At 43.4% G+C, this 26,316-nt stretch overlaps 1 protein-coding gene across 2 annotated transcripts in view; it reads right to left on the reverse strand.

Annotated features, from left to right (window-relative positions):
- The window catches only part of EFNB2 (ephrin B2), a 43,170-nt gene extending 19,387 nt beyond the window's left edge, over window positions 1–23,783 (reverse strand). For both annotated transcript variants that reach the window (XM_002742528.7, XM_035293805.3), the window contains exons 1-2: window positions 22,948–23,783; window positions 842–1,125 (exon numbers count right to left, since the gene is read on the reverse strand). In XM_002742528.7, coding sequence (XP_002742574.1) covers window positions 842–1,125; window positions 22,948–23,069 — 406 coding nt within the window. In that variant the 5' untranslated portion in view covers window positions 23,070–23,783. The remainder of the gene's footprint in view (window positions 1–841; window positions 1,126–22,947) is intronic.
- Window positions 23,784–26,316: the final 2,533 nt, after the last annotated feature.

The raw sequence follows: 26,316 nt of genomic DNA on the forward strand, positions 1-26,316 counted from the left end.
AAAAGACTTCATTGCTTGAATGATGTGAACAGCTATCTAAGTCACCTAGACTTTAACAACACCTGGGGCCCTGGGAATGATGCTGGCCTCGTGCCAGCGAGGGATCTGCACATAGTAGGTATGGGCTCCAAATGCGCTCATCAGCCGACTTTACGTCCTTATGAGTTAGCCTCAGATATAACACAAAGGATACGTGCCACCTATTCCTGAAACAGTGTGTCAAACTATTTTATACATATAGGAAAAAAGAAGAGTAATTCACTGAGCAAACCAAGTTTCATCTTTGTCTTCTGAATCTGGTTTTAATGTGACCTTTGCCTGTCATCCCCATCCTTCTAATTTATGAGTTCATCTTCTCTGGATTGGTAAATTCTTGAGGAAAACATGCCGTTATACCACTGTGTTCACTGCTGAACCCCTAGCACTTAAGCACAGTTTCTGCCACAGAATAAATACGAAATGAATGAGTGAATGAATGGATGGATGGGTGAAGAGAGAAGGCATTGCACAAGATTTACCTATCAATATCCATCAATGGTCCTTAAAAATGGTTTTGTCAGTAGAGATGCTGAATATATTCATATAATACATTTATTTCAATACTATGAGAATTCTAGGAGTTTTTTTTTTTCTCTTTGGGGATGTATACTTAATGAATACTGGTAGCACAGGGTCCCAAATTCAATGAAGGTTGCTTTGAAAAAAAAAAGGGGGGGACAATTTTTCAGCAAAGATTCTCACCAAATTATTTGCCACAATAATTTTAAGGAAACAAAAATTGATACAAACCTATATAGCTTACCCTAATTTCTATAAAATAAATGAATAAAATTATACTTACATATAATGTAATAATCTTTGTTCTTCTGAAATTCTAGACCCCAGAGGTTAGGGCTGAATTCTTGAAACTTGATGGTGAATTTTACGTCTTGGTCTGGTCTGGCACAGTTGAGGAGAGGGGTATTTTCCTTCTTAATAGTGCATCTGTCTGCTTGGTCTTTATCAACCATATAAACTTTATAATATTCATACTGGCCAACAGTTTTAGAGTCCACTTTGGGGCATATAATATCCAATTTGTCTCCTATCTGTGGGTATAGTACCAGTCCTTGTCCAGGTAGAAATCTAAAAGCATAAAAAAAAAGCTATTGAGTTGATAAAAATTAACAGTATTAATGAGAGTTACAATACAGCCAGCCAATGCCAATAATCCCAAACTACAAATTTTCAGATTCATGCTTTTATTTACCAAAAGTCTCTTAGTTCAGATCAATATGGGATAAATGTATTTTGGAATTAAGCTTTAAAAGAAAAAGGAAAGACAGAACACCTTCCTTACTCTGTGCCATAGGATCGGGCTACCTGCTGCCATTTCTTTACCACTCCCTCACTTGCGGTATTTCAGTACTCCTTTGTGTAACTTTACAATGAACTTTTCCTCCACCATGAGTCACATCTTCCCACATGTTTGTTATTTTTTAACCACTGGCAGCTTTAGTTTATTGGGCATGCCACAGAGAGAGCTCATCAGTTGGAGGGAACAGTGAATCCACTAATACTTTGTTGTCCTGTTAGTTTCCATTTGCTGTTGATGTTAATTAACAGACAAGTTTCATCAAGAATGTTTCAAATTACTTATCATAATTAGTCACTGATCAAACAATGGGTTTTTTATTACACTGAACAAAAGAAATGTCTGACAAACCCATAAAAGATAACCAGAAATAATTAGTTGTAGTATTGATTCAGCTGCAGAATGAAGAGTCCTCTACTTGCAAGGACAACAACCACTGTCCCTGCTCTACAAATCTTTTTTTTCTTCCCTTGAGATGTATTTGCTCCAATTAATTCTTAGAAGCAAATCTTTAGAACTAAGACTACTGATACAATATCCCCTTAATGCTCATAGCTAAAAGCCTCCCTCCTCCCTTTCCTCTTTCTTGCTAGCCATGCTGCTGAAAGCTCTTTCTTAATGGGGAGTTTCTCTGAAAAACTGAAACAAGAACTTCCTAATGAACATCCTTCTACAAGTGCTAACACTAACAACACACTTAGAAATCCCAGCTCGTTCCTAAGCAGCCAAGCCTGCAGGCTCATTAAAATATTAAAGCCTGAGAACAAAGAATCGCCTTCGAATCCTTCCAGTACAACCCTTTCTTTACCCAGAGACACCCACCAGCCATGATGACTACAGGGTCATAATTCACTGAAAGATAAAGGATGATAGGGCACCTCCAATTTTAAACCTATACCAAGGTAATAGCTTATGATTTATGCTAATGAATGGTATTAATTTTCTGAAAAGTGCATGATGAGCGTGGTTATGAAGCAGCACAAAACATAAGAGAAATCATATTATGGATTCATATTAAAAGCCTGCACTGTTTACTGGCAGGAAAAATGTATGTGGCTGTTACCTCTTTCTTGGCCATGTGTTACTAGACAACCCCCAAAAGAGGAGTGGTCCCTTTCTTTTAAATTGAGCTCCTCTAGCAAGGATATATGTCATTCATCCATTCAAAATAAAATCTTTCTGTGAAACAGAACTCAAAATGAATTTTTATAACAATGATATATTTAAAACCACCATGTGTGTGCTGTTGAAGAATTCTCTAGAACTTCTGACAAATGCAGATCAGTGAGAGCCTCTCTGTGGTATCCCCTCAAACCTTCTGAATGTCAGTGTATTCTCTTTAGACAATGTCAACTTTATGGACAAAACGCAATTCAGTTTCTCAAGTAACAGACCGAATCAGAATGTTTGTGGAAGAGGCTAATTTCTTACCTCGCCGCAACCCCTCCAACACACATACAGTAATTCTGATGTGCTGCTGAGGTCACAAACCTCAGGCAAGATGCCAGGCAGTAGGCACAAACTCAACTCCATAAGCATTAAATTGATCATCTTCCTGCCATTTCCTTTTTCTCCTGTCTTATTCCTTGATCTTTTTAGGACATTTTTAAGGTTTACAAACACGAGGGGTCAGTTCCTGCCTAGGGTTTCTCACACCACACCAAACACTTTCTATCCTGAATCTGCTCCTTCTGTAGCATGCAGACAGCACTATGTAAGTGTTAGCTACTGTTACAAGTATTCCTAAATTACAAGCCCTCGGGGCTTCCCAGGCTTCAGAGATCAGGATTCTTACCAAGCCAGATGTACCCATTTCCTCAACCATTCATTTAGCTCTTTTAAGAAAATGCATCACACCCCCTCCCAAGCTGTACATCACTGCAAATCTTAGAACTCTCCCACATTACACCCTATGTCTCAAGTTTGGCTCACTAAGCGCTTTCTTCATTCAAAATGCTCCCGAGATCCTGTTTCTTTCATGAGGACTTTTTTCTCCTGCTTAACTGAAGACTCAGGAGCTTTCTTCCCTGGCCATGCAAGTCACTCCTCTTGACTCTCACCATTCACTGATGCCGTGAGGTCGAAAACACGTGAAACAGGGGTCGGTGGGGCTTCGGGGATCTCTGCCTTTGAGACCATATTTTCAGGAGGCATAAGTCACATAAATAATTTAATGAGCCTTTTTTTTTTTTTTTTTGAGACGGAGTTTCACTCTTGTTACCCAGGCTGGAGTGCAATGGCGCGATCTCGGCTCACCGCAACCTCCGCCTCCTGGGTTCAGGCAATTCTCCTGCCTCAGCCTCCTGAGTAGCTGGGATTACAGGCTTGAGCCACCGCACCTGGCCCTTTAATGAGCCTTTTAATTCATTTTACAAACAAGCCAGGTCTTCCTTGATGTAAAGTTTTCGTTCAGCATGTACTGTCCAACTTTGATAAAAATCTGTAAGGGTCAGTGAAGGCAACCCTGGAGAAGGCTTATCAAAACAGAAGTTTGGCAGAGAGGCTCACATTTCAATACACATATTTGATATGCAAATCCCGGTAAAACTCATCATTCCTGATGCTTCCAAAAGCATTATTTCACCTTGCAGAACACACTGTGGCAAAACATGAGGCAAGAATTTGATCCTCAGCTCTTCAAAAGTAATTGTTTCTAGAACTCATTAAAACAATGATTGTTTCTTTAATTAAATCAATGCAAAAGGCCCCAATACTTGAGTGCTTTAGTAGTTTATTTTTAAGCATATACCTAAACAGCCATAGCATGCCAGTCCCTTTAACTGATGAGGTTCTGGCTTCTCAGTGGACAGAGTGCAATTGAGCTGAGAGCCTGAACCACATTCTCCTGGCCATGTGTTCAGGATGTACAGTCTGCGTTACTGACTCTGCCTCCCGGGAACTCTCACACTTCCTAAAGCACTGTGGCAGCAAACAAGAGCACTGTGAGTGTAACGACTACGTATTTTGTGCCAGACTTTGTGAGTGGCAGAAAAGTAGAGATCACTGATCATTAGGAATTTATAGTCTAGCTCCCTGAGGGTAGGAAAGTCCAACATGTGACTAATTCAGTATTAAATGCCCAGCGGCTGACATTGACTATTAGAGCTCTATAAATAATGTATTTGTTGAAAAAAAAAATAGGAATGAACAAATAGAAGCTAACATTTATACAAACTGAAGTCAAATGAAGTACCACTATTTGCAGATCACAGGCATGATAGGAATTCTGAAGACAGAACCACTTAGAGTTGGGCAGGACACACCGAGGAGGAGAGACTGATTTCCGCAGATGCTCTTCCAGGCACAGTGGTGTTCCTAGAGAGCAACGGGCCCTGCAGATGGAGTTTCTGACCCTTTCGCTCAGAAAAAGTCTTAAGTATCGGCAGTCTTCTACAATCCCTCTCTACTTAAAATGCAAGGCAATCAGCTACTTCCAGAAACAGTAATAATACAAACACAGCTGCTTTGAAGCACTTGCTCTTGGCTCAGCACTGTCCAAAGCCCCTTACATCCCATGTTCTTCATTTAAGCATGCATGGACCTAACACACAAAACAGGTGAAGACATGCTGCTGTCCAATGAGCCATGACAGGAAAAGTCCCCTTTCTCTGCATACTTTTCGATTCTCACTGCAGCACATGAAACTGTAACTCTGGCCTTGGGAAACACTTCCCCCCTCCCCAAATCAAGCTGTTGACAGATAAGCCATGAAGGGAAATTGAGAGACAGCTAATACATGTGAGTGTCAGCACATGTGAGTGTCACATGGAGAGCCAGAGAAAGTCTAGCTCCACGCCAAGTACACATCAGTGGTGCCGAAAAAGAAGAGGCTTCTTCTGAGGCGGTCATCTGAGACCATGGCTTAGATATGCAGCCCTTCCCCAGGAGGCCAGGAACTAAAAGGTGAGGAAGAAACATATCAGCTACATGGAATTTGAGTTTTACATGTAATATTACAGATGGACTCCAGACAATTATACAAACAGCAGACTACAGATGAAAAGCAAATGGAGTGAGTTCACTAATACTATCATTTTTTAATGGAAAACAATGAGTTCCATAGGTTGTAATCAAGTCGGTAAACAGAGTTCCTATTTCTGAAGCGATGGGGTTTATATCTGAATTGTTACTTTTAGATTGCTTAGGCACATTAAAATCAAACTACACAGCACATCTATCTATGCCCTAAATATTGTAATATTTAACAATATGCTTCTCCTATGCTGACTCTCAAAGTGTTAAAAAGAATGATGATGATGACAACAGGTTAATTTTAAATCACTAAACTGACTTTCCATCGTGGATGCCGAATACAGATTTCTTTTTGTGTGTTCTGATAATGTTCAACTCGGAACCAAAAACAGCAGAGTAAAACTGCCACAGTTACCACCCATACTGCATGAGGGGAGGCTGTTCTTGTCCAACTTCGCCCAGACAGAAAGTGGTTAGAGAGAGGTGTCATTTAATAAAGTCTGCTGATTTTGAACCCCAAATAAAAAGCAAAGACCACCAAAAGTGATTCATGTCTCACACAGGAGAGAGAACAAAGCCAGACCAGTTCCATCTCTGAGCAAAGTCAGAGCAGGCTCTCCACTGTCTTCCTGGGAGGGGAAAGCTGCCTCTTCCTTTCCATCAAGAGAATGTCCAGGTTCAGGACTGCTTCCCGTGCCATGGCATGTGGCTTGGTGCATTTTCACTGGAGGGCCTCCCTGGGAGCCATGGGAAGCTGCTCTAAGAGTGGGGCATACTGGGTGGAAACAGGCAACTCCTCCAATGGTTTTCCCCAGTGAATAAGTTCCAAGCAAGACAATAGATGTCCTGCCTTTGAATCAAATATAGAGACAATATAATGTGGAAAAAACTGGAAACACTCAAATAGGGCTTCCAAACTTAACATGCCTCTGGTGAAATGATCTGATATTAGAATCTATTTTTACTCTTGGATTACCTATTTAACTTAATCTAAGCTTTTACAAGTTTTTCACCAATCTGGACTCTAATATTTCTACATAGATACTTTGGCTAAGTCTAATAATCTCAATTAGACATGAATATTTAGTAATCTAAACTGGATCTCTAACAATTTAATTTAGACATTTCAACTTCAGTCATAATCTTTAAAAAATAGTCATTATGCAATACAATATTCTTTAATATTAACAGACTGAAACATATCACAATTAATCACAATTAATGAAGATAGCAGAAAGTTTTAACCTACACTATGAGCACAGGCTTGTTTAAAACACAGGCCTAATACACTGAGAAAAACCAGCCACTTAGAGATCAGAGGTCACAGAGAAAAATAAAAAATAAAAATAAAAAAAAGAGATCAGAGGTCACCACATGTGATTTTCATTCCCAGACCAGACCACAGCACGTTGGGATATCAAGTCTGGACTTTTCTGCTGACCAGTATTGCATTATCAGGTCTCACAGGTGCCTGGGAAGTAGACAGAGGCAGTGGTTGCCTGATCTATTTCTGCACTTTGCCCAGTGTAATAGGAGGATCTGTGGGAAGCCAGCAGTAGAGATGTTTATGGAGAGCTGTGTAGTGAACCTGAAATTGCACTACCTACTCCCCCCTCACCCACAGCTACTCCATTTTCCCTGCTTCTTTCTTCCCCTGACCACACTACATGCACCTTAGCACAAACATCTGATGCTTTCATACAAGTTTCTTCAGGGTTGGCCAAAGCATGTAGATTAACCAAGAAGAAAACCCAAATCTCTGGGGGGGCCACTTGACGCTAGTGCGTTCTCTGGAAATACACACGAAATGTGTGAAAATATACCTGGTGGCTCTCCTGAGGGAAGCCATCGATCCACAGAGGGAAAGGATGGAAGAAGGATGAGTTAATATGTCAGTAACTCACTGCAAGAATACTAAGCTGACACAGAATAAAGAGATCAGAACAAAAAGATACAAACAGGAACTACCAGTTTCTATGTCCAGTCAGATAACTAGGCCAGGTAAACTCCAAATCTAGACAGATACAATGACAGTGCTTGGAAATGCTGTGGGAAAGCTTCTATTTAAAAAGTATCAGATTAGATCCAGAGCCACTTCTACCTAATGTTATACACATAAAAATCTATTTAAATAAAATATTATCTGTGCGTAATTATGGCAGGTTTCATGCACTTGAGAAACAGGGCCACATGACTCACATAACAGGACAAGGTGAGTCCTGACATGGATGCTGGTATACCTGCAAGTGGAATAAATGCGGGTCAGAGGAGAGGACCCTACATAAAGCTCTTCTACCTCTGGAGCAAACTGCCCAGCAGTCAATTTGCAGTACCTTCCACAAAGAATTTTTATTTTTCTTTTCATTTCAAAATTATATAATTAGCATATATGATCATTGTAAGTAGATGGCTAATTTCAGTTGAAAGCATACACATCAATATACATGGTATGTTGTTCTGTTTATTTTGCTGACTACAAGGAGATAACCATAAACAAATGGTCACACGTACCGCCTTTACCTGAGACCACTTTGGGCTACTGAATGGTGGACTTAGAATGATTTTTAGCTTTCTGTGTTTTCTTTGCAATAAACAGTCAATGCTTTTGTGATAAGATTAAGACATTATTTTTTATGGAGTTTCAGAAAAACTTTGTACTATCTTTCATAACTGACTTTAAAAATAAGCATTTAAAATATTTAATGCCTACAGACTTCCTAGCGAGCAAGTAAACAAAAGTAACCTAGTTGAAGTTGTGGCCTGATTAATACATACATCTGAGTCCACAGAAGCTGTAGTAACAAACTTGTTTACTCAAATAAGTGAAAAATAGGGACTACATACAATCTATGCTTAATCATTGAACTGTACAAACATTTCAAAGAGTCTAAACCCCAGCTTTAAAAAGAGGTTCAGCCTCTTGTTGCAAACCAAAAGTCATATGATAAAAGTTTACTCCCAAACCAGTGATCTGTATGAAGTACACTTTGAATTTACTCCATTTTGGAAAACATGCACTTTTTCCGTCAAAGGCTTTAATTTTTATTTTAATTAAATGCCAAAGCCTACAGTGAAGAAGAGAAGTCAGAGTACAAACCAGTTTGTCTGCAATTCCGAATGTGGATGAGCAGTCTGCAGCTCTGCTGTAATTGGCTGGTGTTTTCAGTCAGCTCCTGACAAAGGATGCATGCTGCTCTGGATAAGCCCAAACCCTTGACCCTTCACCCCACCACGCACTTTGGGCCTGCCATGTCTATATGGAGCTAGAAGACCATTAATGCCAAAGACCGAGGCTCCTTTTCGAAGTGCTCTGTGCATCTGGGAATGCAAATACTCCCAAAGAATGACTCTGCATCATGAGCGTGTGAATGTGATGGCACACTTCATAAACAGGCAGGATCTTCAGTCTTGCATGGCTTCCATTTAATGCTAGATTGCTGCTACAGCTTATTAAGATATTCTCTCAATGGCCCCAACAGAAGAAGAGTTTTGTTATAAAATGAATAAATAAAGGCAGGGCCTAAGAAAGACACAAGCAGTAATAAGAAATAGTTGGAGATTTTTTTTCCCATTTTTGTGGATAGCACTTTACTGCCCCCTTTTGCACTTTAATATCAGAACAAGTTTCTGCACAGACTTATTCTGAAATCAGAGAAATACTGGGGTGTAGTGATAGGGTGTCAGGTTTACATGGAATTACGTTACTAGATAGCATTGCTTAGAGTAAAAAGTAATTACCTTGAAACTTCCAGTGAGTGCACCACTATCTTCTCAGTGGCTTTAAACCTCCAAGAAATAAGGTAGTAATTGGAGGCTTTAATTGACATTTTCTGCCTTAATTTGAATGTGTATGTGTGTTGGAACAACTGCCTGTTTTCACAGGTCCCCCTTCTTTCACACTTTCCTAAAACAAGTATTATCTACAACATGAACCTGATTTATTCAAGGCAAAGAAAAGGAGTCTAAGAGCAGGCTATACAATTTGGAACCCCTAAAGTGTTATAAATCTGAGAGCAAAGACTAGGTGGGGTGGGGGTGGGGGGTGCAATTCACACCGATGACAAGCAAAAGCTTTTCAAGAAAAGGAAAGATGAGAAGCACAGAAATTCAAACACAGGGTGAGCTGATAGGCACACAAACCAGTTTAGCAACTCTTCAAGGTGAGGTGTATTGGTGCCTCTTCATCGTGCATACCTTTGACAAAAAGTAATTAAACTACAGTCTAAAGGAAGGTTCTATTTGTTAAATCTGAATCTGCAATAACACAGCTAGAGGGTCCCCAGTCCCTGGCCCAAATACCTCAATCTGCATTTGACAGAGCTGCAGGTGATGCTGTGTATACTTTCATTTAAATGTAATCCATTTTCCTCTGTTATTTTACAATTAGCATATGAGTCAAAACAATATTAAATTTCACAGCCTACAGTGCTGCACAATTGAACGAAAACTGACTCCTTTTGATGTGAATCTTGTTTTTTATTTCTGATATAATGCACAAAATCCTGGTGGCTAAAGTAAATTTTATTTTAAAACGTTTAAAGACAGTATTCTCTCACAATTTAAGCATTTTTTTGAAAATATAACAGAAGTATTTCTTTCATTTTTATCTGTGCCATGATGTTTACTGTCATAAAAGCCTCCAATTCACAGACGGGCAAACCTGTAACAGGCTGAGGCTGAAAAATCATCTACTTTTGTATTAATCATCTATAAGTCAAACTTGAAGACTGTGATCCCCAAATACCATTGTTGTCTTGTCTTTTCAAAAGTTAAGAGACTAGGTAAATCTCTGCCATGAAATTAAACACAAAACCCAACCACCTACCTTAAAATAAAAATACAGGTCTTTACTTACCAAAACACACACACACAAACACACAAACACACACACATCAAAAATGGCCCCAAGAATTTTGTAGCTAGATAAGACAAAATGTAGAGATTAGAAGAGTAAGGCTGGGATCTACGTGGGGTGGGCAAGTGAGAAGGGGCGTGATCTCACAAATGCCAAATTTCATCCTGCTGGCTTGACCAGGCCGGCTCCATTACTAAAAGGAGGATTTCATAACCCTCAGAGACAAGATGCACCACAGGCTTCTTTCCCAGCTGTAATTTGTGTGCACCTGTACGGTCTTGTTCCAAACCATGCTTTTAGCAAGAGTCAACATAGGAAGGTGGAACTCCTGTTATTTACAGGTGAGGTACCCGAAAGAAAAATGGTTTTCATAGGGAAAGAAATTCAAAGGGCATTTCCGGCTGGTTCTCTCTTGTTTTAGATATGAGCGTTCAAATCCATTTGCTCATTTACCTGAGTGGGAAAAGTTGCAGAGATGAAAGGCTCACATAAATCATACAGGGAATGTCTTGGCATTTAAAAAACTCTGAGAAACTGAATTAAGATACAGCATAACAATATTACAATCTAGAGTTAGGGAGAGTATATCTTTCATTTCAACTCTCTCCCCATCCCTTTCCTTCCTACCATCGCATTTTTTAACTACGAAGAATTTTGCCCATTTACAAAAATGATTCACCCATGTTTTATTAAAGTGAAACCCTTCCCTTTTGGTGTGGCCAATAGCCCAACAAGGGGCTGCCATTCCTGCTCCTCCAGGATTGAGTGTCTTGTTTACCATGGGACCCTCCCTTTGCCCCCACCAACCATCAGGTTTCCTTACATAAATAGGTGCTCAATAGGTGTCTGTGTAATTAGAGAATGAACAAATTAATAAGGCGTAAGGTGAGATACCACTCTCAAAGTTCTCTCTTGCTGTAAGATTCGCCTTGCCAGTCAAGCATAATCAGCCTAGTAACACAGTTTACAAGGCTGTGTGCAACTGCTTGACAAGCAGCTAAATGGCTGCCTCACAGATTCCTCCTTCCTGGGCTCCAGAGGAGGGTCAAGGCTGGGTCTGCCGTGGGCGTATGACAGAGACATTTTCCTGCATGTCTCAGGGCTTTGCCACAGCCAGTGAAGTTGGGGAAGAGAAGGAAGAAAAACAAAGCAGACTACAAAAGAGCCAGGTCTATATGCTAACATCAAAAAAAAGCAAAGTCAGACGGGGTTCCTGACTTCCATACAGATCACCCCCACAACTGTGTACCTTGGGAAAATGGAAACAACGCTCCACTGTACCTCTGTGGATGATCCATTTATTTCCTGCTTAGTCACCACATCCAGCCTAGAATTAGCTTGACCAAAACCCAAAAACACCCCAGAAGTTAAATACTGTAAGTGATTCAAACAAGCAGCTACTGAGAACTGCATGAAGGGAACTGGACGAGAGGAGGAAGGAAGATGTGCTGGGGCCTGAGTTCTGAAAGGCATGAAAATGTGGTTGTGGAGACCTCTGGCCGGCGGCTGTGTGCTCTCCAGGTAGGCAGATGCTAAGCATGGTGAAAATGCAGACCAAGAGGCACCACTTGGAGTCAAGAGAACCCCAGGCCCACCAATATTCACCGCCTGGCTTCCTTAAACAAATGGCTCCAAACTTGCAGAACATCAAAAGCCAGATGGGCTGTACTGAATGAATCCACAGGCAAGAAGCCAGAATCCCAGTTTGCTGTAGAAATAGGCCTGGACTTGATTTGAGTCTTCTCAGCTCTGACAAGCTGGAAGCTGGCATGGATCCCAAAATCCAAAATAAAATGGCATTTAATTGTGACTAGACTCTAAAAAAGATGTCATACTATCTCCTTAGCTTGACACACACTCAGCCTCTCAGCAAATGGATCTCCCCTCAAAAATCTGACCTCTTTTTCTCCCCACAAGGAACCATCAAATGTTTAAATTTTTAAAAAGAAAATGTTAACAGTCAAAGGAATAATAATATATGCATGACCATTATATATTGTAATAACTCTCTAGTCATCCTTTAAATGGGCTGATCATTATTCTGTTCCATTGGGTATAACCTTATTATACCCAAGATTTGACATAATCTTATTATATCAAAGATTCAAAGCCTCCATTTAAAACTACAGGACCATCATAAGAAAGTGACTATAAATCAAAATGGATAATGAAAGAATTATACCAATTACACCCCAAACATTTTATCCATCATGTATGCACTGCTTTAAGCAAATGATTGCTTTATTTAGATATATGATAATGAATACTCCCTGCAACAGCATAAGCAGCAGAAGCAGAGGATTACAGAGAGGGACCCTGGCCCCAGAGTAGCTGGGTTTAAATCCACTTATTAGCTCAGTATGACTTTGGCTAAGTTAATTAACCGATTTGGCCGCAGTCTCCCCATTGGTATTATGGACATAATAAAAGAACTTTCCTCACTCATATGGTTTCAGGAGTATTTGTCAGGCATTTAGAACAGCAGCTGTCATATAGCGAGTGCTATAAACAAAATGCTGTTACATAAAACAACGTCCACCAGTTAAGCAGTTTTCTAAATAAGAAATATCATGAATATCAATGTAGAAAATGCAACACTGCCCATCCCTACAGGTTGAATTCATGTATTCCATTCAACAACCCACTGCTCACAGTACCTGTACTAGAATATACAAAATGAATTCAGACAGAGCCTCAGCTCAGTCCATAGTTGCACAGCTGAATGAGAAAGTCCAGGGTTGTAAATGTTAGAACAAAGCACCAAAGGTAGAGAAGTATAGAGGAGATGAGAAGAAAGAGGAGAGAGAACCTAATTTAGCAGGACAAAAGAAATACAAAGGGTGCTTCACTTAGCAGAAATAAGGAATGAGTAGAAGTTTGGCAGGTAAACAAAATAAATTAACATCAAAGAGTCTAAGGTGAAAGTATTATGCTACAGTTTTTATTAACAGAGTATTTTAATTTTTTCCTTGTATAAAAAGGCAAATTGAACCACAACCAGGCACACAGTACCTATTCAATTGATTTTGATTGGTAACAACTGGCATTGTATTGAAAGGTTCATTGTGCCAATCACAGAGCTTAGGTCCTTAGGTACACTTAATGTTGACCAAAATTTTGTCACTCTTTTATTCAGCACCATTATGTCATCGTCCCTATTTTAGAGATGGGACAACTGAGAGACACTAAGGATACTGCTCCTAAAGCTACACAGCTAATAAATGGCTAAACTAGAATTGAACTCACACAGCCAAACTCTAAAGCATGTGCCCTTCAACTACAATGGCACTTGTCCTACTGTCTTTGCGAAACTGAATTGCTTCACTAGCCACGACTACACTCATTTTGAAAAGCAGTAGGTACTGATAACTCTCACATGAAAAGGTAGCTGAAATCAGTGGCTTAGCTGTCCCTGTGTGGGATCTGTCTTTGAGCAATGGCCTGATGTATGGAATCCTGGAGCAAGTTTGCAGGTGGACGTGATAGACACACACTGCCCTTGGCTGAAATACTGTTTCTTTGGCACGCTTACTATTTTATTATTTCTGCTGTCTACTGTGACTTTGAGATGCCCACAGTCTTTCAAGACTCAAGCTCCTCTCACTCTGGGCTGTTTCCAGACCCTCCAGGGGTGAATCCCATTCCCTTCCTCTGTGTCCCCACAGTGCGCCAGGCACCCACCTCTAAATGTGCTTGCTTCCACCTGGGCTTCTCTCTGTGCTGCCTTAGACTTTAAATCTCGAGGGTAGAGGTCACTCTGCCTCGTATTCTTAGAGCCGAGTTAACAGGCCACACACTTAATAGTTGCATGTTAAATAAACAACAAATTCTCCACCGTCAGGGGTTTAGATCCCTGATGATCCCTGATGTTCAAGAGCAAGAATGGAGACCGCAAGGCAAGGACCAGAGATTTCTTCAGAGATCCCAAACAGCTTTTAACGTTACCTTGTTTTCCCAAAAAGGGTGGTGTACGGTGAAGATTCTCAGTGCGGCCTTGAGGCAGCAGTGCCAGCATCACCTGAGAGCTTGTTAAACTGTTCATCTTCAAGCCCCACCCCAGACCTCAGGAGTCAGGAATGGTGGGGGAGGGGAAGGCAGAAACCCCTGTTTTCTCAAGCCCTGCAGGGGATTCTGGTGCCCTAAAGTTCAAGATCCACGGAACTCTGAGCTGTTCCATTGTCTCAGGTCTCATCCAACTCTAGTAGCAGAAGGATGACAGTTAAGACACGGTAAGCTGTCATCGACACAAATCTGGGGTGTCCGTCCATTCCACTAATACTTACTGGATGCCAGGGCTGGCCAGAAGTAGAGACTAATGAAATGAATAAGGTGTGTCCCTGACTTTTAGGAGAGGGAGAGTTGTGAAGACTTGCATATCAATCATGACGTCCTGTGTATATGGTTCTTTCTATGTATGAGGCATCTAAGTACAAAGTGCTGTGGGATTATGGAGAAATGACTTAAAGAGGTCACTCTTGATCTACGTCATAAAGAGAGAGAACATGTCTAGGAGAAATAATAAACTGTACTAGACAGTCCATTATAATAATGATCCATTTTCCCAGAGAAAGGGGGGATTCTAGGCCTACAAAAGCTTGCTTTTTTTTTAAACAAAATCTCAAATGTACCCCAAATATAGTTCCGGCAGGTAAGTAAAACGTGACATTTTCTAACTTCTTCTGCAGCTAGGTACATTCTTAGCTGGTCTTGAACATGATTTGCCCTGCCCCACTCACTCATTAGGCAATTCTGATTCTGGGCAAGTGTTCTGGGACCATGGTAAGCCAGGTAAAGGTGTGGAAAGAGCAAGGATTATAATTCATCAGCTATAACCCAAGGCTGGAAGAGATCGATTGAGAAACACTTCTGGCTCTGAAGGCCGGAAAGTTGTCGCTATGCACACAGGTTAGGTGCCCTGCAGGGAGCGTGGATTGGAAACAAGGGTAAAATAGGCAGAAGATAAGGAGTTGCGCCCACCCTACTTACACACACACCCCTGCCAAAAATGCAAAGGCCTTACTGGCTTTCCCCAAACGCAAATATGTTGACTCTACTGGTTTCAAAAGTCTGGGTAGGACTCACAATTATTCTGGGGTCATACGAGAGTGGTGCACGTGGAAGACATGGATTAAGGCCTCAGTGGCAACAGGGACGCAGGTAGCAAGTATGGAAGACAGATACAAACACTGTAATTAAAACTGGACGCAACATATTTAAATTGAAAAAACAAACCAGTAATATAAATAATTATAACATAATATAATAGATAATAAAAAATAATATAAATTAATTAATAAAGCATGGCAGAACACCAGTGGTTAATTCCCAGCACTCTAATTGTGTGCCCACCACAAAGTAGTCTGAACGCTTACCTATTCACGCTTTAGAGAATGAAAAGAGCATACCATTACTACTTCACTACTCCCTGCTTTTTCTTCCTATTTTGTTTAGAGAATTTCTAAGAGCAGAAACAAGTTGTTTAACAGAGCTTTCCCTTGCGATGTTTTCTTACTTGAAATCAGCAAGTACCTACTTAGCAACCACAGAATGCTTTGGACTAGAATTACATATTTGAATTTATACATGAAAGGAAAATATGTTAATAGTCTAGAGACACTGTGATCCTCTGCTGGAATAACAGAAATAGGCTCACCTGGCATTTGACGTGCATGGTTTTCTAGGCCTTCCTTCCTGATCTCTAATACTTCTGAAACATCTTCTCACAGGTAGACTGCAAAGCTAAATGCTGGATGAAGGTTAGTAAACAAATGGCAGGGCTTTCTTGAATGACTGCCCTAATCACTTTAACCCTGTTCCTGATAGAAAGCTGGAGGCCAGGGCAATTCAGCTTTTTCTTTTGTCATTTGCCTGCCATAAATATGCACCAGTCTGCGTTTCAAAAGTTAAAGGAGGCAGCAAGCTTGCTGGACATTTATCATGCTCTGTTCCCTGTTAACAAGCAAATACTTTAGTTGAATGGGCCATTAGCAATCATTGTCAAGTGTAGAATGCAAGGTGCTTGGATGTGACCTGCTTGTAAATCAGGGGGCATCCCTTCTCTGATGAAGCTAGACAAATGAAATGGATCGATTGATACAGACTGCTGAATTAAGTTAGAAAAAGAAGGTAAAGTAGCAGGCGTTGGATATGGCCAGCCTATGTGCAATACTTTAAAAATGTTTTTAATCTATGAAAGCTGCATAGTAATGACTATCATAATTACCATAGCAATGAGAAAAACAGGCAACAAAGGCCACGTATCTAGATCCCGAAACAGATGGTAAAGTCAGTTGAGAATTCAGAACAAAATCAGTGAAATGGGTCTACAATATTGTATTTAGGATTAATGATCCTTTTCCATCAGACACTTAGAATCCAAGAGTCTAGAAGGGCACATGTTGCTGTTAAGAAAAAAAAAAAAAAAGCACTGAATTGCCCTTTGTAAAACACACCCAAGACCCACTCCATCAAGAAAGAGACTTAGGGTGTTTGCAGTCTTTGGCATTTTCAATGTCTTGAGAGTTCAGACTCTCCCAAAGAAGTGCTAAGACTTTCCTGTAATGCCGAATAGGGGGGCAATCCAAGTACTTCCTTCTGGCTTGACCCAATTGCGGATGTCAACTCTGCATGGAACCCAATCATGGTTTCAATAGCTTATTTTGTTTAATGACTGAAATGGAAAGTGTGGAAGGCAAAAACAAAAGTCTAGCTTATTTACAAGGTTGTTCAGGACAGAGGGTGGTAAGAGTCGACAGCACAGAGAATTTTTGTTTTTGACTTTAAAACTAGGCACCACTAATGTTTTTACAATCCTGTAACTTACGCTAAGGTAGCCTATCCCATTCAACTCAAAGGTTAAGACTCACATTAACGAGTAAAATTACATCTAGGTAGAGCTCACTGTTTTTGGCATACTGGATTAATACTCATTTGAATTAAAACTAAATTCCCCCCGCCCCTTTAAAAAATTTTATTCTATCTTTTTTTTCCAGGGTGGGAAAGACAGAACTCACGGAAGAGCTCTGTGGCTGAGGGAGAGGGACAATGTGTCCTGTTTACCTTTGCTTCCCCCATGCAGCGGGAGAGGGAGCTGGGTCTGAAAAGATGGCTGAAATCAAAAGGTCTCTGTTTTCTTTTCAGATAACCCCAGCCCTACCTATCCCCTCTACTCTGCTCCTTCCCAGCATGTCCCTGTCTGAAGCCCAAATAGATTAAGGCAACAACCGCAAAGTGCAGTTAATCCTACAGAACGGCTGCCGCTGTTAGGCCAGGAGTTAGAAAGGAAAATCTCCCAGGCCCTAACAACTGCAGTGATCTGAAGTTTTAATCAGCCCCAATCTCAATCTATCAAAAAGGCAGTCAATGAAATCTACCTTTGCCATATTATCCACCACCAATGAGCAAGAACTGAGCAGCTTTTCTTTACCGCCTCAGCCATCCCAGGCCACAAGTAGAGCTTTCATACTTCCTAATCCCAGTTTCCAAGTCTGTGTGGTTCTCACATAATGCCCAACAGCCTGGAGGCAAGGGCCTTCGTCCCGCGCCCTTTTCAGAGACGTGTCATTTCTAACATCAAGCTAATCTATATGTTGCCATGGCTTCACCCTTCATCTGCCTTTACATCTTATGAACTGCATGGATTTACCACATTATTTTTATCTGAAAGACAGAAAATGGTGGTTTTATTGCCATACAATCAGATTACTACTGCTAGTTTCTCTATGCCTTTTTACCATACTTCAATCAAAAGGGATCAGTTTCTTTATACTCTGCCCTTGATTTACATCACATCTGTAAAGACCTAGTCTGAGTTGTAATCCCCTTATTAACTATGACCAGGGTTGATTTGCCTAAAAATAAAAGCAAATTGTGTCAGACCCTTTCACTTTGTTTTTGATTCGGAACTACAAAATGGATTACTAAAGAAATCTTCGGAGTTCACACGGCTAGTACCGTGCTGAATTTAAAATGAGAATTAAACAAGTTAAACAGGGGAGGCATGTCAACGGTTTACATCTTCCATCATGGGAGAAGGGCTGAATTGCTTATGTCTTTGTATTCTTTGGCTTTATAGAGACAATGAAGCCACAGGAGTTTTTCCAAGCTGTTCGGAACACGTCCCATTTGCTCTCCTTCCTTCTTTGCTGTTCTTATATTCCTCCCCCAGCCCCTTTATAATTCCCCCCTTAAAAAGAAGGGGGGAGCTCTTCTCTGAAAGAGCTAATTCCTGACTAGAAGCTTATAGTTCTATGGGTTCTGCATATTTTAATCAAAATATTTTAAACAGTTGAACACTCCTCTTTAAGGCTCTACTCTGCTACACAAAGGGTGAGCTCATAAGCAAATCTATGTAGATATATAATAAGTGACCTGAAAAACAGGTTCTTTATGTCAGCAGCAAAGGCAGGCAGAGATTAGGCTGATAGGAGAACCAGTTTCATCATCTTTCTTAGAAGAGCGCTTCTTTTTGTCTAATTTGCAATTAAGTATTTTAAGAATGAAGTTTTCATAAAATGTTAAAAGCAGTATCTTTCCTAAACATTTTTGTATTAGGGTCTACAATCTCTATCTCCTTTTTCCCTGCCACTCCCATTCCTATGACGCATTACTGCAGTCACGCTGGGATCTCAAATAGTTTCCCATTAGGTGAACGCACTCTAAAACGTTGCTGGAAGTTAGGTGTCACATTGAAGCTCTCAGGAGCTACCTGGAAGATTCTGGTGGAAGTAGAGACAGCAAGGATTTAGTTGCTCCAGTTGCAACGTCCGTCTGAAGGCAATTATTTCACTGATCCACCAGCCAAAGGATACACCTCAGTAAGTTTACGGACAAGAGATTTTATGAGAATTATTAGAAATCTACCAGTTGTTCTTCAGCTGACTCTATATGGAGAAACCATTCAAACATGCAGTTTTTAGCTGGTCTCCGAGCTGATGGCTAATTCACCTGTCCACATACTTTAGCTTAAGTCAGAAACCTTTAGAAATGCTGGAGTCATTTGCATTTCTTTGCATCGGCAGAACAAATGTCAACAGCTTATGCTTTGTAAAAGATTTAGAACCAAGTGCTTAACAAATCATCTTAACCTCCAGCTCCTGTTTCTGGGGCTTGAGGCTGTAATTGTTGAGGTCAAGATGTGCGGTCCCTAGACACATGATTCTCAAATAAATTCTCATCTGAAAAGAAGGCTACCAAGCATGTTGTGAGGTATCGCTTTAGCTTGGTCTTTGTGCTCTGCCTGGCTCACTTGTCCTGTAGAACAACGACAGTCCATTACCTGCAGTTTATCATCCTGACAAAATGTGAGGAATGTGGATGTGAAAGCACTAACAATTCCACCCCTGGTGCTTGGAGCTTTTTTCTCTCTATATTAAAACCGACAAGATTAACCCAAACGCAAACTGTGGAGCATAGTTCAAGGGGCTGTTCAATCAGTGCTGAATGTGCATTTGTTTACCTACAAAAATAAGAATTTCAGACACAATGGAAGGCAGGCTGGCTTATATATGTTATTGAATGGGCTGTTTAAACAGCACTATCCATTGTAGTTTATTTTATCAATCTCTGACAGGTCTGGATTTATGCAGAGCCTGATTGTGGTGAAGCCCATGTATTATATGTTATCTGGATATTATCCAGCCATTCTTTTGTATCAAGTCCATTAGTATCAGGAATCCAGTATTATTATACAGGGAAAAAAATTACATAGAAAAAGCAAAATGCTTTGTTAACTAACTAGTATGTGATGCACAGGGAATGGTAACCCCAGACATAAGGCACTAGTACTCGAAATTTTCAACAAAGTCAGTGTAATACATTCCAGAACACCAGACAAATACAGTTATGCTCACATTAAAGTACAATTAATACTTTTTTTTTTTTTTTTAAAGAGCCCACTACTTTAAGAAAAAATATCTCTCTTGGAAAAAAACGTTCTATTGAAGTGTTAAAAATGGAAGCTAGGCATTGCTGTTCTCTGCTGAATTTTTTTTTTTTTTTTAAAAAGAACAACTTTAAACAACCAAAATGGCTACAATGGACCCAACTCTACCAGAACGTATCAAAGCAATGTGAATAACGAGCAGGGCAGCTACTGTTCTGAGCACGCAGGATTCTTTCCATTATTACATAGTCAGGGATGGCAGAGTCAACAATGTGACTAAAGTAGTTACTGAGACGCTGAATTTACAAAGGGGTTTCTGGACCCTGCATCCAAACAGCTGCTACATGCTCCCTGTGTCGACCACCTGCTAAAAAAGCTGACCTCTGAATGAAACAAATCTAATTACTGATGGCGGCTTCATCACAAATGAATTGTTCCACAGTTCATAGGAACTGATGTGAAACTTCAGTGCATTTGATTACCTTCCTGCCATATTATATTTACCGACTGTAACTTCCCCCTGGAAATAAATATACAACTTCCCCAAGAAAAGCAACCCCCTGGCATCAGGAGGTTATATGCATCCTCAAAAACTTAGGGGTCTGTCCTATGGCTCCTGCAGGAAGAAATGTTTCTCATCTCTAGAGCTAACATTCAGCTACAAAGGAAACCTTTTCCAGGGACACATTATCCAGTTCTCCAGGCAAGCCGTTATCAAGAGAATTTTAAAAGAAATGCTGCTGAGGAGGAGAAGGCAGCAGCAGCAGCAATCCCAGCCGCGCAAAGGGCAGGCTTCCCGAAACGCAGGGCCCTCCCAGGTCTCCAAGCCTGGACACAGCTGGGAAAAACAGACTCATCATCATCATCATCACCATCATCAGGATGGTGGTGTCACCTGTCGCCTCCTGGCACCTCCTACCCCGACACATTACAAAAAGAAGTTATTAATGTCTACACCTTAGACGGAAATAATGGTTGTTCTACCTTTTTCCCCCCCCAACTAGATATTTCTAATTCTCCTACCGGATACACACTACTAGTTAATAATAACGCAAAGATAAAGACACACACACACACACACACACACACACACACAGATCTAAACGCTGAAGAGGCTAACGGAATTTCTTTCAACTAGGTTTAAACAGAAATACCAAATCCTCATAGGAAAAAAAAAAAATCAGCCCTAAAGAGAGCCGGTCAGTGAAAGTGCAGAGAGGCTGGAGCAGGCAACCTGGGGGAGGGGCGAGGCCTGGCGCTGAGCGATTCCGCATGGAAGAGTGACCTCTGGAGGCACCCGACGCACAGCGGCGCCTGTGGGCTCCCCCGGTCGCCTCGCCCGCCCGCCTCTCCCGGACTCCGGGGCCCGCGGCTGCGCGAGTTCCTAGCCCGTCTCCTTCCGGCTCCACCTGGCGCCTTCCAAGCCGGCTTCGAAGCAAAGATGCCACCGCCAGTACTTCATCAGCAAATACAAGAATCTACATTAAAAATTGGATCCACGCAAGAGCAGACGAGGCTGCGCTAAGGAACTTCTCCATATGAGCGGCGTTGGAAGTGCCTTCTAGCATCATACAAACATTTGTTTAAACCGATTGGTATCCGGCGTTTTTGCCCTTTTTGTGAAGGGATTCTTGGTTAACATGTTAGCGAATTTGAAATTAACCACTTTTAAGAGAATGGTCACACTCCCTTAATTAAGACGTGATTTCTAAATCAGCCCCCCCATTTCTTTTCTCCTAAAACCAGGCCCAACTTGCTCAACTTCAATTAGGCCATGGATTTTGCTTCTGATAGCAAACCTTTACTCCAGAAGCCAGCTAATGTCTGTACACTTCTCCAAGTTTCCCGAGACTACAATTCCATGATTCTGTAAAATATCTTTTGGCTGTGACTCTAAACAAGGTGATATGCAGTGCTGAATGCCCAGATGACGCCGAGTTTTGGCCACACAGATTTAGGGATGGCATTTTCTAAAATCTGAATGCACTCTGGTGGCCCAAACTGAAAGTTACTCTGTACAAAGCCTGGCTTGCTCCCGGCTGGGGCGTCCGATAAGAGCAAGTCTGATGATCCTAAGGATTCCATTCCTACTAGGGGTCTCGAGGGCTTCGGGAGCAGTGACGACTGGGCAGGGCCCCAAGCTTTTATAGAAGGTGCCTTACAATTAGGTCGGCTATCGACAACGCATACTCCGGGGCTACCGGCTTAGGAACGAAACGGGAGGCCGAAGTGCAGCGGGCCCTCCGGGAGAAGACTAAGGCGGGTCTCCGGGGCGTGGAGGAGAAGGCTCGCCGCCCGAGTTCTACTGCGAAGCAAGCGAGCTCCCGCGCACCCTCGGGCTGGCGGCGCCGGGCCAAGGCGCACCGGCTCCAGGGCTCTGCAGTCAGCGCCGCGACTCCAGGCTCCCCTCTCCAGGACGCGCTCCGCGGCCCGCGTCCTGCCACCCCGGTCGCCTGCCCGCCAGCGGGTCCCGGATCGCGCTCCGCAGCGCAGCATCTCCGCCTCTCTCCAGAGCCGGCCAGTCCCTGCGCCAGCCTAGGTCGTGGACAAGTCCTTCGTCCTCGAAAACAGGAGAGGGTCAGGTATCGCCATCGGACACCTTCCCGGACGTGACACCCGAGCCGCTAGGAGCTTTTAGCGCCCGGGAGCGCTCGGGGGAGGAAAAGCGGAGAGGCCGTCTTTTTTCCATCCCCAGCGCTCGGGTTCGAAGGCCGAGTGAGGAGTCACCACCTAGTGAAATGGGGCGGGGGTTGGGGGCGGGGGACGACAGAGACAGAGGTTCCAGAAAAAGACTCCGAGGCCCCGCGGACTGACCCCTCCTCCCGCCCAGACGGCGCGGCGGACCCGGGGCGGGGACCCAAGGGGATCGCGGACGCTACTTACTTGGAGTTCGAGGAATTCCAATAGATAGGCTCTAAAACTATCGATTTGGAAATCGCAGTTCTGCATAAAACCATCAAAACTCCCCAGCAGTACTTCCACACGGAGTCCCTTCTCACAGCCATGGCGAAGCCACTCCCAGCTCCGCGCACTCCCGGCCAAGAAGGGACGGACGGGACGCAGGCCCGAACCCCCAATCCTCCGGGGCAAACAGGCGGGGAAGGCGGCGGGCGCCCGCAGGCAGCTCCGGGGCGCGCTGCGCAGCTCCAGGGGTCGCCCGGCCAGGTGCGCTCGCCCTCGGGGGCCCTCAGGGCGCGGGGCAGGAGCGCACGCGCGGGGCGCGGCGACGCGGCGGACTGGGGGCTCCGGGGCGCTGCGCTGGACGCAGCTCGGACTGCCGACTCCCGTGCGGCTCCAGGGTGCCGGGCCGGCCGCTGCGGGCGGGTGGGCGCGGGGTGGCGGGGCGGCGGGACAGGAGCAGGATGGGACACAAAGACCCGGAGCGGAGACGGCCGGCGCGGGCGGCGGGCGCTGCGCCCCGAGCGGGGCCGCCTGTGACTATAGATCCAGTGCAGCGGGCAGCGGCCCGAGCGCGCGGGCGCCGCGTCGGCGCGGTTCCATGTCCCAAAGCGCAGCGCGGAGAAGAGCGCCTCCGGGCGCGCAGGAGCCTCCTCACTCCGCGCGGCTCCCGGACCTCAGGGCAGGCAGGAGGGAGCTCGGTCCCCGCCGCGGACTCCGGTCGCGCGCGGGCCTTTGTGTGCGGGGAGGGCGCCGGGACCCGCTGCGTACGCAGCTCCTCGCTTCAGCCGGCGCCGCGGTCCCTGCCGAAGAGAGTCAGCGCGGCCGGCGCGCTGTCAGAGCGCTATAAACACGGGTCCCCGCCCCACAGCGCGAAGCCCATTGGCCGCCTCTCAGCAGCCGCGCGCTGGTTGGGCGGCTGGCCCGTCCGTCCGCCTTCCCCGTCCGACACTGGGCGCCGGGAGGCGGGGCTCGGGCTGACAGGTGAGCCCCGCCCCCGGCCCCTGCGAGCAGCGGGAGCGGAGCAGACGCCGGGAAGGAGAAGCTCCCGGCGCGTGCACAGGGCGCCCCCCGGGCGGCAAGAGGCGGCCTCGGCGCAGTGCAGATGTGGAAACAGCGACGGCCGAGTAGCTGGCCACCTGTCCCAGCGCCCGGCGGCGGCTTTCTCCTCGGCGGAGTCAGAGGGCGCGACGCGGAAGGCAACAGACTCCGCTCGGCGTCTTCCGTAGGCCGACGCAGCACTGCCCCGGTGCAGGACTTGCACTCCGCGCGCACCCTTCGCGCTCCCGGCCTCTGCGCGCTTCTCACAACGCCTCTCGGCGAGAGCTTCCCACTTGATTTTGGTACCAGGAGCCTCCCGCTCAGCTTCAGTGAGTGGGTACGGGAATTTCAGGACGATTCCCGCGACGCGGCGCCGGAATTTGCTGCTGTAATCAGGGCATGAGCGTCGTCGCCTCCCGCCTTCTCCGCGGGCATCTCCCTTCCCTCCTGGCCTCCCGGGAAGGCGGCGCCCCCCCGAGCTTTCCCTGCGTGTCGCCGGCACAGACACGCCCGCGGAGACCGTCTCCCTAGCCTCTAGGAGACACGCGCGCTTCCCAAAGTGACCAAACATTGAGAGGGTGTGAGATGGAAAAGTCAAGACATGTGCTTCTCACTCGGCGTCCGCAAGACCCCAGTGCGGAGCTGGCAGGGACTCCTCGTTACTTTCTCCGCCGGCGCCGGCGCTCGTCCGGGGCTCCCACGGAGCCACAGCGCCCACTAGCGGTCAGCTTTGCTTCTCCGCATCTCGAGCGCGCAGCGGTCCACCTACCCGGATCCAGCATCCCCGTCGCATCTAATCGAGTCGCAATGAAAATCTTTTTACACTCTCAACAGCAGGAAGAACACGGTAGCAATAAGGCACAGTACAAATGTACGATTCAGTATGAAAGATTAAACGGAATAAAGTATATCGTATGCCCATGTTTTTTAAATTTAATGCCATCCACCCCAGGATTTGTTTCAAACTGAGCAGTAATTCTACAAATTATATATATTTTAAACAAATTATCCACTACGCTAAATTTAAAAGAGAAAATACATATGGTAAAACATCTTGTTTTCTTTCACTCTTTTTAATAACTTCTGAAGATTTTCATGGTGCGTTGCTTTTAAGTATCCGTTTTTGAAACATCAGTCTAAGTTACGGTATATCTCAATTGGAGTGGTAAAAGGTTGTGAAGACTAGTTGAATATCGAAAATACACTAAGGCATACAAAATACTGAATACACCCACTCTTCCGAACAGATCTTTGAGAACAGAAAACTTTCATAATTTCTGATTTTAAATAAGCATTTAAACTGAGGGAAAAATTTTTTTTGTATAACAGGCTCCACCACGATATACCGATCTGAACAGCCGATTCCCAGGAAGCACCAACAAACCAGGAAGGAGCAGGCACTATGACTCCTAACTTGACAAGGGCTAGTTAATATGCTAAAATATCATTTAAGGAACTCACTGAATATAAAGTTAGCTTAATCATCTTTTAAAAGAACACTGAGTACTCAGTACCTTTGACAAACCTACATTGTGAAATTTAAGTGGTGACCTCTTGGCTCACTACATCCTCCTCTCCAAGTAAACTAGAGGAATACAGGAAATCTGCATTGTCTGAAAATAACCCAGCTTCCAAAAATAACATTTTCAGTAAATCAGTCTCACATCGAAAACTAGTTTTACCTTGGAACAAATGTAAATATACATTTTTAAATCGCTTCCTTTTCAAAACAAAGCGCGTATTTAACTGAAAAGGAATCCTACATAAAAAACTATATGGTATAAAGTGTAAGAATACGCAGCTTAATTTCAGTCGACAGATTCAATGGAGACTGTGAAAACCATCAACAGTAGCAACTGTCTTCGAAGAGGTCAGCATTCTACTATTTAATGGTAATTTTGGTAATTAAAAGCCTCACCAAAGGCATCACCTAAAAATTATTTTTATCTACAATTGTATAACATGCTAGGCAAAAAGTAGGTCATACTGGCATATGTCAAGACAAAGTAGAATTTCTCAAGCATGCCAAACCAAGAACCAATCACATCAGTGTCATCTCTCTTGGTATTTTGACTTCATTTTACAATTACGTTCTTGGGAAAACTTGTTTTTTTTCTTTACCACACCTTGAATCATGCTCAATATATTTCCAGAAATCTATACTTATAGCAGATGTATTTAAGCCCACATCAAATGAGATTTTATTTCAGCAGAGGGTTACTTCACTGTTCTAGAGTTAAGGAGGAAGTTTTGAAAAGTCAAATAGGGACTTGGGAATTTCAAGGAATACCACAGTGAGTAATAAAAGTTAAC

The sequence above is a fragment of the Callithrix jacchus genome, chromosome 1 (assembly GCF_049354715.1).
Source record: "Callithrix jacchus isolate 240 chromosome 1, calJac240_pri, whole genome shotgun sequence".
Taxonomy (NCBI): Eukaryota; Metazoa; Chordata; class Mammalia; order Primates; family Cebidae; genus Callithrix; species Callithrix jacchus.